This window comes from Martes martes (genome assembly GCF_963455335.1).
Source record: "Martes martes genome assembly, chromosome: 2".
Classification (NCBI taxonomy): domain Eukaryota; kingdom Metazoa; phylum Chordata; class Mammalia; order Carnivora; family Mustelidae; genus Martes; species Martes martes.
The window spans coordinates 14,613,678-14,626,675 of record NC_137889.1 but is presented as its reverse complement, the minus strand read 5'-3'; the positions used below and the strand labels follow the sequence as shown (position 1 = coordinate 14,626,675).

The 12,998-nt window shown below is 50.6% G+C and overlaps 1 protein-coding gene across 3 annotated transcripts in view; it reads left to right on the top strand.

Moving 5' to 3' along the window:
- ENPP6 (ectonucleotide pyrophosphatase/phosphodiesterase 6) overlaps nt 1-12,083 on the top strand; it is a 107,300-nt gene extending 95,217 nt beyond the window's left edge. For all 3 annotated transcript variants that reach the window (XM_080796000.1, XM_080796001.1, XM_080796002.1), the window contains 2 exons: nt 6,619-6,742; nt 11,358-12,083. In XM_080796000.1, the coding sequence (XP_080652126.1) occupies nt 6,619-6,742; nt 11,358-11,563 (330 nt within the window). In that variant the 3' untranslated portion in view covers nt 11,564-12,083. The remainder of the gene's footprint in view (nt 1-6,618; nt 6,743-11,357) is intronic.
- The last annotated feature ends 915 nt before the right edge of the window (nt 12,084-12,998 follow it).

The window sequence follows — 12,998 nt, the reverse complement described above, 5'->3', positions numbered from 1 at the left end:
AAACTAGCGATGGCATGTCTTCTAGCTTCCGAGAGCTAGAAATACAGCTGGAGCCCAGGTGTGGGACACACCGGCTCTCGCCCGTACCTCCGCCCCCCCACCTCCCACTGCTGCAGGGGCTAAGTCCCGTAGCCTCTCCTAGACGGCGTCCCCCTCACGCCACAGTGCTCAGAAAGCCAGGATGGTGCCCCAGCCTGGTGAAGGATTGTGAAACATGGTGCTCGATGTTGATCTTCCGGACTTCAGTCTGAGAAAAGTGCAGCTAAGCCAGACCCAAGCTTCTCAGGGAGGCCAATATATGTCTCCAGAGGCAAGACTTATTTTGAAAACTGGCAAAGGATATGAAATGCCAGGCTCAATTCTAAGGCCTGGGGTTGAGTGGCAGTTAGGCGTGGACCCAAAATATTTGGGGAAATCAAGACAATCTGGAAAATGCGGCTTCTGAGTGTTAGTGGCAGCCAGAGTGGTGCTGTCCGGGCCCAACTAATTGAGCTTCAGGAAGTCGAATGTCGGGTGCTGGGAACTCCTGACTTTCTGGGGGTGATTAGGGTCCTCTGGGAGCACATGCACCGCCCCCCTCCTCACCCTTGGCACACTTCAGTAAACACAATCCCGGGGGGAAAAGGGGGAAAAATAAAAGGGAGCCCAATCCATGCATCTCTAGCCCTTCACTGAAGCTGCTTTTGCTCTCGGGCATTTTCTGTTCAGAGGGTTGGGCTGTGTGTGGCCGCCGGGCTTTCCAGGGTCAGACCACGGCCGAGGCCCGAGCAGTTAGGTGCTGTGTTAGAAAGGCAGGCTCCTAAGACACAGAGGCACTGTTAGAGAGACATCTCTTAGCCCGGAGTGTTCCCCACCACCGTTCCCATGGGGGGTCCAAGGACCCACGGGAACAGAAAGCGTCTCGAGGGAGCAACAGGGGAAATCCAAGAAACGAACGGGTCTGTGGTAGAAACCGTTGCTCAAACTTAACCCTCCCAGCGACACCACCAGAGCCAGCCAAACTGTCGTCACTGCCACCGAGTCTGAACTGAAGCCACCCGTGACTTGATGGTATCGGGCGCCTCTTTCAGTCTGAGGTGATGTCAGAAGCTTATTTTGTGTTTTCCAGGACCTGGGAGGTTTCTCTTCTAACCGTGTCCCAGGAGGATAAAGTAGATTTCATTTTAGATAGGTGTTCCCGTTTTATTTATTTTAATCTGACCAGATTTCCCCTGGGTTCCCCAGAGCCCTGGAGATTGGGGGAGAGGCCTCATCAAGAGAGGGAGGGGACAGACTTTGGCGCCCGACCCCACTTTCCCGGGAAGATTTGTACAGTTAATGCTTGGAAAGAGGGGTGATGATTTATATCCAGTATAAATAAGAAGTGTCCTTAGAAAAGGACAGATAATTTGACATAGCACAGCATGGGTGCCTGGTGAATGGTTTCCAGGGGTTTCCAGACCTGACTCTGCATCCTGATCAGCTGGGGAGAGATGATTAAACGAGAGATTCCCTGCCTCCTCCTGACCTACTGAATGCAAATACCCAAAATCAGACCCAGGATAAGCTCAGGGCAGTGTCTGCATGGCCAGGCTTGGGATCCAGCAGTGTAGACAGTGAGCACTCCAGGTTTCAAGGCAGGCGTGCTCCCAGTGGGGAAGACTGGACCGGAAGTCAAACGGAGCAGGAGGCACCAGACAAAGCCCTCCACGGCTCCCCCCGCCAGGGAGGACATCCACGCAGGATGGATTTCCGCATCCTCAGCCTCCCCACACAGAGTCATTTTGGGGTGCAGAGCAAGAGCTGGAGCCCAGATGTTGTCCTGGCAGCCAGCAGCCCTCCCGTCTCCTCAGGAGTATTTTTGTCTGCAGCTTAGCAACCATTTTCTGATCTACACTGAGGCGAAATCGGAAGGAAGAGGTAAGAGCTATACATGCTAATAGAGCCCCAGAATGCAATAATGAAAAAAAAAAATGAAATTTTGCTAAAGCAAAGACTTCGGCAACGTGCAGACAGGAACCAATGACACGGATTGTTCAAGCCGCTCTTGCTTCTTCGTGTCCTTCTATCCCTCCTTCTGCCTTTACCCTCACTCCCAACCCTACCCCCGTATCTGACCGTGCTGCCCGTACCTCTCAGCTCAGCACCATGAAGGACTGAATCTGCCATAAAATGGCGAATTCAGAGATGCCTCCAGGCAGCGTTGAACAAACTTCATTAACTGGTTTGCTGATTTGGCAGTAAACAGTGAACGTGACTTTTTTTTTTTCTTTTTTAATTCTAAGGGTGATTGAGACAAAGATCTAGGCTGGAGACTGTAACTTGTATCTCATAAAGATGGGCCTGGCTCATGTGGAAATGCCTACCCTCAGCTTGCTTGGATTTGGGAAGCAGGCACCGAGATCGAGGAACACAAGTGTATAAACAGAATAACCCTTTCTCACAGCGTTTCCGCTTGTGGAGCTCTTTCTGGTTCTTTCCCGTTAGAAATGAGTAATTAGTTCAGTAGCTCATCAAAGGAAGGCCCCAGCACGGCTCCCTACCTGTGTATAGAGGAAGGGTCCCGGAAAGCTCTGGAACGTGCTGAACCAATTACACTTGATGAAGATTTTATTTAAATTTCCAAGATAGCGTTCACTGGAGAATAGCCAGCATGTCCTGGGTTTCCCTGGAACTGTCCTGAAGTCTTGTGTCCCGACAGCCCCTCAGTCCCAGGCAGAGCGCGGTGGTTGGTCGCCCTGTTGACTGGCACGACCTCAGGCAGGCACTGAGAGTGGAGAGCGCCAGGTCCTCTCTCCTCCTCATGGCGGCCAAAGCTTCTCTGTCATGGCTGCTTCCTTCTCATGCTTCTCCCGTACGAGGAGAAACCAGCTGTCCCTGCCTGGCCCGGCCTTCCCCACAGCCCGAGCTCCCAAAGGTCCGTTGCTGGGGACGCCTCGGGACCTGCCCACACTCTGTTGGAGCCACCTGGGTGGCCTCTCACAGTGGGTCCCCCCACTACGCAAGCTCGCCCTTGCCGTGGACGGTGATTCCCACCACAGGCCTCCCCAGGGCCTCATGGTACCTCACTGCCTGTCCCGGCCAGCTCAGGAATCAATACACAGAGGCCGCAACCCCTCGTCTTTCCTCACTAAAGAGAAGCTCTTTCAGGGGAAGCAATGCCTTCCTCCTCCGTGCCTCTCAGCCAAAAGCCTCGCAGAGAGCCCAACAGATTCAGAGCTCAGGGCATGTCTGCTGAGCTGCCGAACAAAGTGGACAGGCCCTTAGATCCCTGCCTTCTCCCATGGGAAGATAAGGACATCTCCCACCCCTGTTGGGGCTCCTCTCCCCAACGATTCTAGATTCCCCCTGTTCCTTCTAGATTCCCCCCTTCACCTATTCATGAGGGGGAAACCCCTTCCAGGTGGGGCCCTTATTTGGGCCTTCTGTGACACGCTGCAGGAGGACCCGGTGTTTCCTGGGAACTGGCTGCCAACCCCACCGTGAGCCCAGTTTTCTTAGGGGCCCCAACTTAGGAGCACTGCCCTCCCCCTTCCCCATGGACACACACACACCACCACTCCTCTACCCCTGTCTCAGCTTTGACCAAATCTGGAGGGTCTGGGCACTTCCCCGGACATCACTAGGTGGTTCTCTGTGGCTAGTCCCTGGGCCTGCGAGAGTCGGGCTGGGGTTGGGTCTCCTCGGCCCGCAGCTGGAGGATGTACAGCCTGGGGATTTCCACTCCGGAGGCTGAGCGACCTGGGACACACGGTCATCAGCAGGACCTCATCTGTAGGCATCTAGGGTGACAATGCGGGGTTACACAACAAAAAGAGGGGAAGCCACCAGGAAAGGAAAGGGAGAAAATCGTCCTCATGCCATTTTGAAGTTAAGGCTGCGCACGTAACGTCACACATTCAGTCACTTCCGGGATACACTTAGCTTCTCCCATAAGCTGCCAGATCCTTATTACTTTTAAAATCAGTAAGAGCAGTTGTTTGACTGGAGCAACTTGTCCCTTTAATAAAAAGGAACGCATTCACCTACGATCGGACAAAGCCCCAGTTACCTTCAGGCTGAGGCTCTCAAGGCTGTATGTTTGTATTCGTGGAATTCGGACTGGAATTCGTAAATCAGGTATAATCCATCTTCGTCTCCCTTTCATCTGTCCCTTTGTCACGGGGCACATATGTCCTGTGGGGGTCACAGTTGGTGAGGTCGTTAGTAAGAGAATGTTCTATCTGGTGCTGCGGGAATCAGTGCCCAGGAGCCCGACAGGGGAAGCAACACCTCCAATTAGCCGACAAAGCTAAATTGGGATGTGTTGTGATCATCACCATAGACAAAGAACAAAAATGGTATAACAGGTTAGAAATGCAGTAAGTTAATGAAAACGTTCCCATGGAAAAATACAAGGTACAGCTGGAGAAGGAGAGACGGGGGATGATGGAAATTCAGGAAACGGAGAGTCAGTGAAATAGTGTGATTTGGAAAGCAAGGGAGCGATTTATGGGGTGAGACGGGATGGGTGTGCAATGCAGTATGACAGCTAACTAAGCAAAGGGGACTTCAGGCCTCACAACCATCACTGCGCCCCTGTGCGGGACCAGCGTACCTCACCCCACAGCCAGCGGCATCTGGTGACCATCCCACAGCCATTTACTGAGCATCTACTCTGTGGCGGGCACATGGCGCACAGTCCTGTCCTCCTCCAGAAACTCTGGGAGGCAGGTATGACCACACCCAGCGGGGAAATTGAAGCTCCGAGAAGTATCTTGCCCAGGATCTGAGCCAGCTTGCAGAACCAGAAAGCGACAAAGTGGAATCCAATTTTAAAACCTTTTTTTCTATACACTTGAGAACTGGCCACACTCCTTGGTGAGTAAAGAGGCAAGGCCACAGGTAGTGACCTTTGGCTGTGGGGCTGTGGATGGTGCACGAAGACCGAGAGACAGCCCACCTGGGTTCCAACTCCAGTCCTTCCTCTCCACAGCTGTGAGGCTTTTAAGAGGGTCCCTTAACCTCTCTGGGCCTTAGTTCCTTCAACTATGCAGTGGGAAGGTCATCCACTGTCAGCACAGACTCTCGGCGGACTAAATCGCTGGTACTATGACACGTCTTATGAGCTGTAAATTCCTGGGACTGGTGCTTCCCTGCGTTGGCCACAACCAGTCAGTTCTACTTCCTGCATCTGAAGTGTTTGTGATCTCAGACCCCGCTCAGCAGAGGTGCCTGGACCGTCAGGCATGAATGTAGTCCACGGGGAAGGGCAAGGGACGTGTCCAGCTGGCAGCGGCCCCCTCAGGACCCACAGCTGTCGCACAAGCCAGCATCTGCCGTCTAAGGAAGTTGAGTCCTGAAGGAAAGAGGGTGACAGGGAAGTGATGGTTCCAGACCCCACCCCAAATGGAGGCCGTTGGAGGAAACGAAGGTGTGAACAGCCTGGGTAAGAGGAACGGCCATGCCCTCTTCGCACGTTTGACTGAATGGAGAGGAGGAAACTAACTACCCCCAGCGGCTCCTGAGGGCGGGGCTTGAGAAGGGGAAAGATGGGGGTGGGATGCGGCGGTGGAAAGGGCTCGGGCTTTGATGGCTTTGCTAGAAGAACAAGGTGATTCAGTTCAACGCTGTGTTTTCCAACAACTCTCCTACAGCGGTCGGTGTCCTGCGGTTCAGTCCCAACCCCGGAGCTGCAGCAGCCCTTCGCGTTAGGGGGCTCCGTCCCACCTGACTGTCCCCACTTCCGCCACCAGCCCCCGGTCCTGCGTCCCCAGGCTACACACTGGTGTCTGGCTTGGCTACAGATTGGAAGATTCTCACAACCCTTTCCAGGTTCGATAAATGACCAGAATGGATCACAGAGCTCAGAAATGTGCTCTATTTATGACTAGTTTTCTTACAGAGGCTACGACTCAGAGAGGCATAGAGCAAAGGACGGCGGGTGAGGGGCACAGAGCCCCCAGGCTGCCTCTGGGGTCACCACCCTCCGAGCACGTCAGTTTGTTCATCTATCCAGAAGCTCCCTGAACCATGTTGCTCCAGGGTTTTTACACGGGTTTTTACACGGGTGCCACTGCATAGGCACGGGTGAGTCCGTCCTTGGCCACAAGACCGAACGCAGTCTTAGAGGTCAGAGGACATTCCCCATCTCATGGTTGGTCCCTCCAGTGACCTCCTGAATCTCCGCGGCCCCCCACTTGTCAGCGATCTCATTAACAGACACTCAGGTAAGGGAGAAAGGGGCTCATTATGAATAACAAAAACCACCCCATCACTCCGGAAATTCCAAGGGTTTTAGGAGCTCTGGGCCTGGAACCTGGGACAAAGGCCAAATATACTTTTCTCTATACCACAGATACACTTGAACATCCCTTCTGTCTCTCACGTGATATATTTAGTGGCTTTCAAACTAAGTACGAGGTATCGTCCTGCTCAGTGTAAGAAAATACCTTTATAGCTAGAGCTCTTTGGCAATTTCACGGGCTGCCTCCCAAGGTCTGTGCTACCTGGATGGAGTAGGACGTGATCTGAGGTTGGGGGACCCCAGTGGGGAATGCTGAGAAGGAGAGCCCACGGTGGGCGGTAGTTTGGGCCCAATGCTCACTCAATCACGATGGCTGGGACACAGTGTAATGTGACTGCCTCTCTTGGTTTCAGAATCGAGACACACTTCCTTTTTGGATGAACAGCACCGGCAAGAGGGAAGGCTGGCAGCACGGTTGGCATGGCTACGACAACGAGCTCATGGACATGAGGGGCATCTTCCTGGCCTTTGGCCCCGGTAGGCAAGACATGACCACACGCTTTGTCCTCCATTCCCAAGGAAGTGGTCTCCAGGAGGGGCTGACAGCACTAGTAAAGGCTCAAGTGATCTCTTTACGGACCCTCTTTATGAGCAAAGCTGAGTAAATCCAGCTGGTCTCCACGAAACATCTCTGACTGGCTGGCTTTCAGATGCTTCTTAGGTTTGGCAAACGTGGCCAAATACTTTTCCTTGTAAATTTTAAATCTTGAGTGCGGTGAAGAAAATGGATTCCACATGTTTGTGATTCATTTTTTACTTAATTCATCAAAATGTTATTTCACAGCTAGCTGATGTCCAGGAAAGCTTATCAGACACCAGGTTGCCGACAGCTGTGAGTCTGAGCTGACGGGATCACGTCACAGGGTCTGACTCCTCCGCAGGTCCTCCCTGTCTAGAGCACCCAGCCCTGTGAGGGTGGGTCATTCGGTTTAGGGCCCAACCAGAAGCTGGGATGTGCTCAAGACCAGGCTAGGAAATGACCTTGAGATGGACTTTGAATGAGCCAGAAGACCTAGGGGCGTCTTGGCTGAAAGCAAATTTACTCTGCCTTCCTTGATCAGATACATTTCTAAGGCTGGAATGGGGGGGGTGGGTGGGTGGAGAGGGTCTGTTTGGTCATTTGCTTTAACTGACAGAGGACTGTGAATTCACATTGTGGAGAAGTTTATCAAATACTCATAGACCATACTATGACCCAAACACCCCTTTCGTTCTTAAAAAAAAAAAAAAAAAAAAAGCGGAGGTGAGAGAGGCATTCAGCAGCCATTAACCCTCAGTTGACTGGCTCATAAGCTAGTCTCCTGTCTCACTACTGTCCACTGTCCTTATTAGATGTAGTAACTTACCCTGACGTCCGTATTCCAAATGCTGTTTTCTGGACATAGATTAGATAGATCAGCCCATGACAGTCCGTGCTTCCCTTTCCAAGTATAGGTTAGAAATCATGCCTAGAAGGTCTGCTGTTCTTCTTGATGTAGCAAGACAAAGATCTATGTTGACCTCTCTCGTTCCATCTGCCTTGGGTCACTATACTTACCACAAAATAGCTGCTGACAACAACTGGCTGTCCATTTCTGTGTGCTCCTTGGGAGCCCCTGGCCTCCTGAGCCTAGGGATCACATTAGTCCAGGTCCTTTCTCATATGTGATATGAGTTCCCAAGTCCTGAAGCAAGTATCAGTACCAGTAGCAGCCAACATTTACAGAGTGCTAACTGGGTTCACAACATTGGCCTAAGAGAGTTCAGAGGATGTCCAGGCACACGGCCATGAACTAGTGAGAGTTAGTGGGAGCTCCCTGTCAACCAGGTCGGATTAACCTCTTATAGCACATTCAACACGAGTTCACCAAAGCTCAAAAACATAACGAATGAGGGAGGGAGCCTCAAGGACATTGTTGAGGTCAACTGTTGGATGGATTAGGCTGGAGACTTTCCACGGCCGCGGCCTTTAAATGGGAGAACAAGTAACATCAGGGCTTTCATTCAAAAGCATAACTTTCTCCTTCCTTAGAAGAGAGAAGTAAGATTGTGAATGCAAACCAGTTGTCCGCAGAAGGAGGGTTTATAAGCAACAGTCTCAGGCATAGAGCAAATCTAGCCTCAAACCAAAATTTTAAAACAAAGTATCCAAAGCTACATGAGCTTAAAGTTAAATTCAGAGGGGAAAGTTTGTCCGTCCACAAAAGCCTCCATCATAGGCTCCTATTAAACCAAAAGCCGAAGCCTTTTACAGACAGAGAGATGACCCCTGATGGAAATGGACTGGGCCCATGACAAAAATGCTTCTAGGCAGATACCGCCTTGAGAGCCTCCCTCAAACCATCACGTTTCTGGCTCCAGTTCTCATGAAAGATTGAACAGCTTTACACACTGACTGTTTACTCTGAAGAAAATTTAAGAGTGAGGCCTTTAATAGCTATCTAGCTGCACTTTGAGATAAAGGTACATCCTTCCTGATTAATTGTACGCGCTTCTCGCTCAGGGAGGAAGCCGGGCATCATTACAGATGCTCAGGTACAGCTTAGAAGTCAGTAAGTCTGGTCCGGCAGAAAGAAAAGGAAATAATTCTGGAAGATAGCCTTTCTCTGGTTAATCCCGGTTTCTAATTTGAACCACCTAATCTCGCCCCAGAGAACTCCACATTTCAAGATAAGACAGCAGGAGTGTGAGTCGGTGAGCTGCCTGTGAGCTAGCCAGCCTCACCCGGAGAGCAGCCCAAGGTGGCCAGGCATAGCGTGCGGCTGCAGAACCTTCTCTCTTTAGGAGCAACAGTTTCAATATCCAGAAAATTTAAATTCATGGAGATAACCTGGATTGCCAATCCAGATTCAGCATGCCACCTTGGGTTAGTGGAGCTTGGCCGGGTCCTCCCCAGCTGGATCTGGTATTGTTCTGCTGTTAAGGAATTTTCTAGAAGCTCTCATTCTAGCCTGGATCCTCTACTCATTGGGCCCAAAGTCCTAGCACCGCAGCATAGGAATTCACGAACCGGACGGAATGGGGGGGAACCCCAATTCTCTTTCCTGCTTACATGCAGAGGATTTCGCTTTGTACTTTCATTGTAAAATGTTTTCTAATAATTTTATTGTCAGTAGAGCTTGATCTCAGTTTTTCCCACTGAGTGTTAAAGACACGGGCATTTGGAAGGCTGGGGAGGGACCTGTTGGGTTTACTGTTGTCTGCCACCCCCATACCATCCCCACCCACACACATGACAAGGACATGGCCACCATGTGGTGAGGCAGTGTGGTCATCACGCCCAGGTCCATGGCAAGTCGCAAGGAGGGAGACGAGTTGCTGTCACATGGCTGGGACAAGCTTTCCATTGATTTTTCATACCGCAGCTGATTCTTCTCTGGGAAAGTCTCACCACTGTCCTCACCTCGTTGCAATCACCTTGATATTGAGAAGGGCTGCGATTCTGGGGCGGTCCTAAATCTCCTCTCCATGCAGGTTCCAGATTTTGACCAGTTTTTACCATGAGGTGATGCTGCCTTATCCCTTATCCTTCCTGCCCCCAAATAAAGTGAATCCTCTGAATAATTTATAGGGTAAATATTTCCAGTCCATAGTTTGCCCTTGTGGGGTGTTTATTCTACACACTTATTACTAAGAACAGCTACCGCTCATCGAGCAGATGCACTGTGCCTGGAACCGTGGTTTAGGTACCCTTCCCATGCCCTTTCCTGGGCTTACCCAGCTACTAAGCGGCTGTGGGCTGGTTGCAGAGCCCACTAACTTCTTATGCTAGAGTCAACATTACCTCTCCAAAGTGAGCAAAACCCATCACTTGGGAAGTAGACCTGGGTCGAACATACTCTGTGGGCATGTTTTCTGAATAGAACTTCTGTGCTTGTGATTTCAGACTTAATATAAGAGCAGCATTTGGTGTTGGCACTTCTGGACTCTGTTGCTGTTGGTGTTTGTTTGCTTTTTAAATAAAGTACTTGTGATCATTTGAGCAGAGCAATTATAAAGGATTATCTTCTAAGGGAGACAACTTGGCTTTACAGGCCCCAAACCACCCATTTCCTTTCGAAGTCTTACATGGACTGAAAGCGCTAGCAGAGGTCTTCATGGTTAGATAAAACCTCCTTCCAGAATTCAGTCTCAATATAGCTCTGGTTTGGGACCCAAAAGAGAAACTGCTGTGTACACTACTAACTTCTTACACTCACTCTCTGAACAGACATGGACTTGGCTTTCAGCCTCGTCTTTCCTCCTGTGGAGAAGGAGAAGGTGGACTCTTCTCTGCAATCCATCCACACTCACTAGGCTGTGAACGGCTGCCCCTGCCTTCTAGAATCCTGCGTCACCGCGGGAGTCTGGGGCAGCCGCTGGGTGGAAGCAAGCACACCACTCTCCTCCCTCGACCCGAGGAGCTCTCGGCGCCCTCACCTGGGTCCCCAACTCCAATACCAGTTTGCTCATTTTCCCCTCGGCTAAGTTGTCTGAGCTGCTAGCGAAAGGCTCCCAAGGAATGTTCCGTTGATTCTCCAAACATATTTGAGAAACCATCGCTGTTGTTTCTGAGGTGGCCAGAACTGAGGAAACCATACAGGTTCACATTCCACGAAGCCCTGAGACCTCGATGTGGCAGGAAAATGAAGGAATGTTCCTCAGTGGCTCAGGGGCCCCCTGGCCAACCAACTGCTGTTAGATAGATGTTCTGGAAGATAAGCAGAGCGTGTAATTGGGTTTGGGGGGCTCAGCAAGACAGTCAGCCTTCTGTGACCACACCTGCTCTCCAGGGCTCGGCAGAAATGAGCAGCAAACATAGAGATGCCTTCCGCCTCTCCAGGATAGCTCTGTTGTCAGGAAGGGCCCACAGTTATGCACAAAGACAGTCTGCTGACTTGTCTTTCCAAAGAAACTCATCTCCCTGAGCCCTAGAGAACAGCTTCCTCTGTAAGCTATAGCCCTTGCAGATACCCTTCCAAGTTCACCATGACATGGCCATGCCCCATTGACAGAGCTGATTTCCAGTCCCAAAGCTGCCTGGAGCCTGAGTATAATTCTCTGTGTTGTGACTCGGCCCCTTTCTGCCCCGGGCATGGCTGTGACTACTTGTTTGCTTGTCTTTCCCTTTCAGATTTCAAATCCAACTTCAGAGCTGCTCCAATCAGATCCGTGGATGTCTACAATGTCATGTGCAACGTGGCGGGCATCACTCCCCTGCCCAACAACGGCTCCTGGTCCAGGGTGATGTGCATGCTGAAGGACCAGGCCAGCTCGGCTCTGTCTGTCCGGCTGAATGGCTGGGTTCCGGTCTCAATTCTCCTCCTACTGCTCATATAGATGCTGCTATTGTTGTCCCCAAATGTTCAGCCAAGGGTGCCTCCACGGTGGGATGGTTTTCATTTTCTATTTGAATAATAGCTTCATTAACGCAATCAAGGCCATCAAAATTGTAAATATACTGTTCTTGGATGATTCCATACATAAAAGTCCTTGCTTCTTAAAACAAACAAACAAACACCAAAAACCCCAAGTTTTATTTCTTCTGGAGGTAAGGAAAATCCAGCTCCTCATTGGTTCAACTCCATGTCATCTTCTGCATTGTCCTCATGCAGTCATTCAGATGAGCTATCTGAGTAGGAGCCTACCGGTGGGGCAAGCAGACTTCGAGTGGATAGTGCATGGAGTCTTGGGCCCGTCTCTGCCCTGCCTTGCACAAAGCAGGCCCTTGTCTGTGTCCACTCCACACCCAGGAGCCATCCTTGGGGTCTAGAGCTGCAATCCTGCCCTGATCCTTCTATCCCAGAAAAACAAAGCCCACATAAAAGCAATAGCTGTCTTCTGTTTCTGGCTCAGCTCATGGACTTGTGTTTTTTTGTTTTGTTTTGTTTTGTTTTTTGTTTTTTTGTTTGTTTGTTTGTTTGTTTTTCATTTTATGCCAAGTCCCAGAAAGGGCATATCTTAGCTTGGATCACCAATTAAAAGTATGAAGGACTGAAGACCTCACAGAACTTCGAGGTTGTGGAAGTTGTGAGTGCCCTCCCAAAGTCTGGAGTGCACAAAAATATCTCCCTTGGCTTGAGGAGCAGAAAAGCCTGTAGCAGACCCAGGCTTCTGTGAGGCTCAGTCTGTCCCAACATGGAGCCTTGCACATGGTGGGCCCTGCATGGCTTTGGACCCCCAGATGGAGTGTAGGCTACGGCAATACCTGACCTATCAGTACACATCTCGCTGATGATTTGTGGACATGTTTGCAGAAATCTTGGTTCACTGCTTGGAATGGTGGCACAGTAAGCCAAAGTTCTGGGCACCAGTAGTCTGGAGCAAGGCTCATGGAATACCACCAGCAAAGTGTATCCCGAGGGACCCAGAATCCCGAAGGAAATGGTGGAGGTGGGGGTGGGGTGGGGAACGGAGAGAACACGATGGAACCGCATCCCAGTCACTAACAAATTAGCCATTTGATTCAGAAATGGTTTGGTCGGAGTGCCACCTCAGGGACCTAAGTTCTTGGAAAACCCCTAAGAAGACCCACTGAGCCTGAGTTGAAATGTTTTCAGGTTAGTGATCTAGAGTTGCTGTAGGAAACCTTGCTGTGAAACAAAGGGCAACAGCATGTTTAAATGATCAGAGTCACACAGACCTATCATAGTGTTAACAGTGAGTTTACACTAAATGGGGACACACCTGCAAAAGAGACTTTCCACCAGGAAGAGACAGCCCAACAGGTCTCCCCAGCATGATGAAGCCCCATTACAGTGTTTGCCTTGAGAAA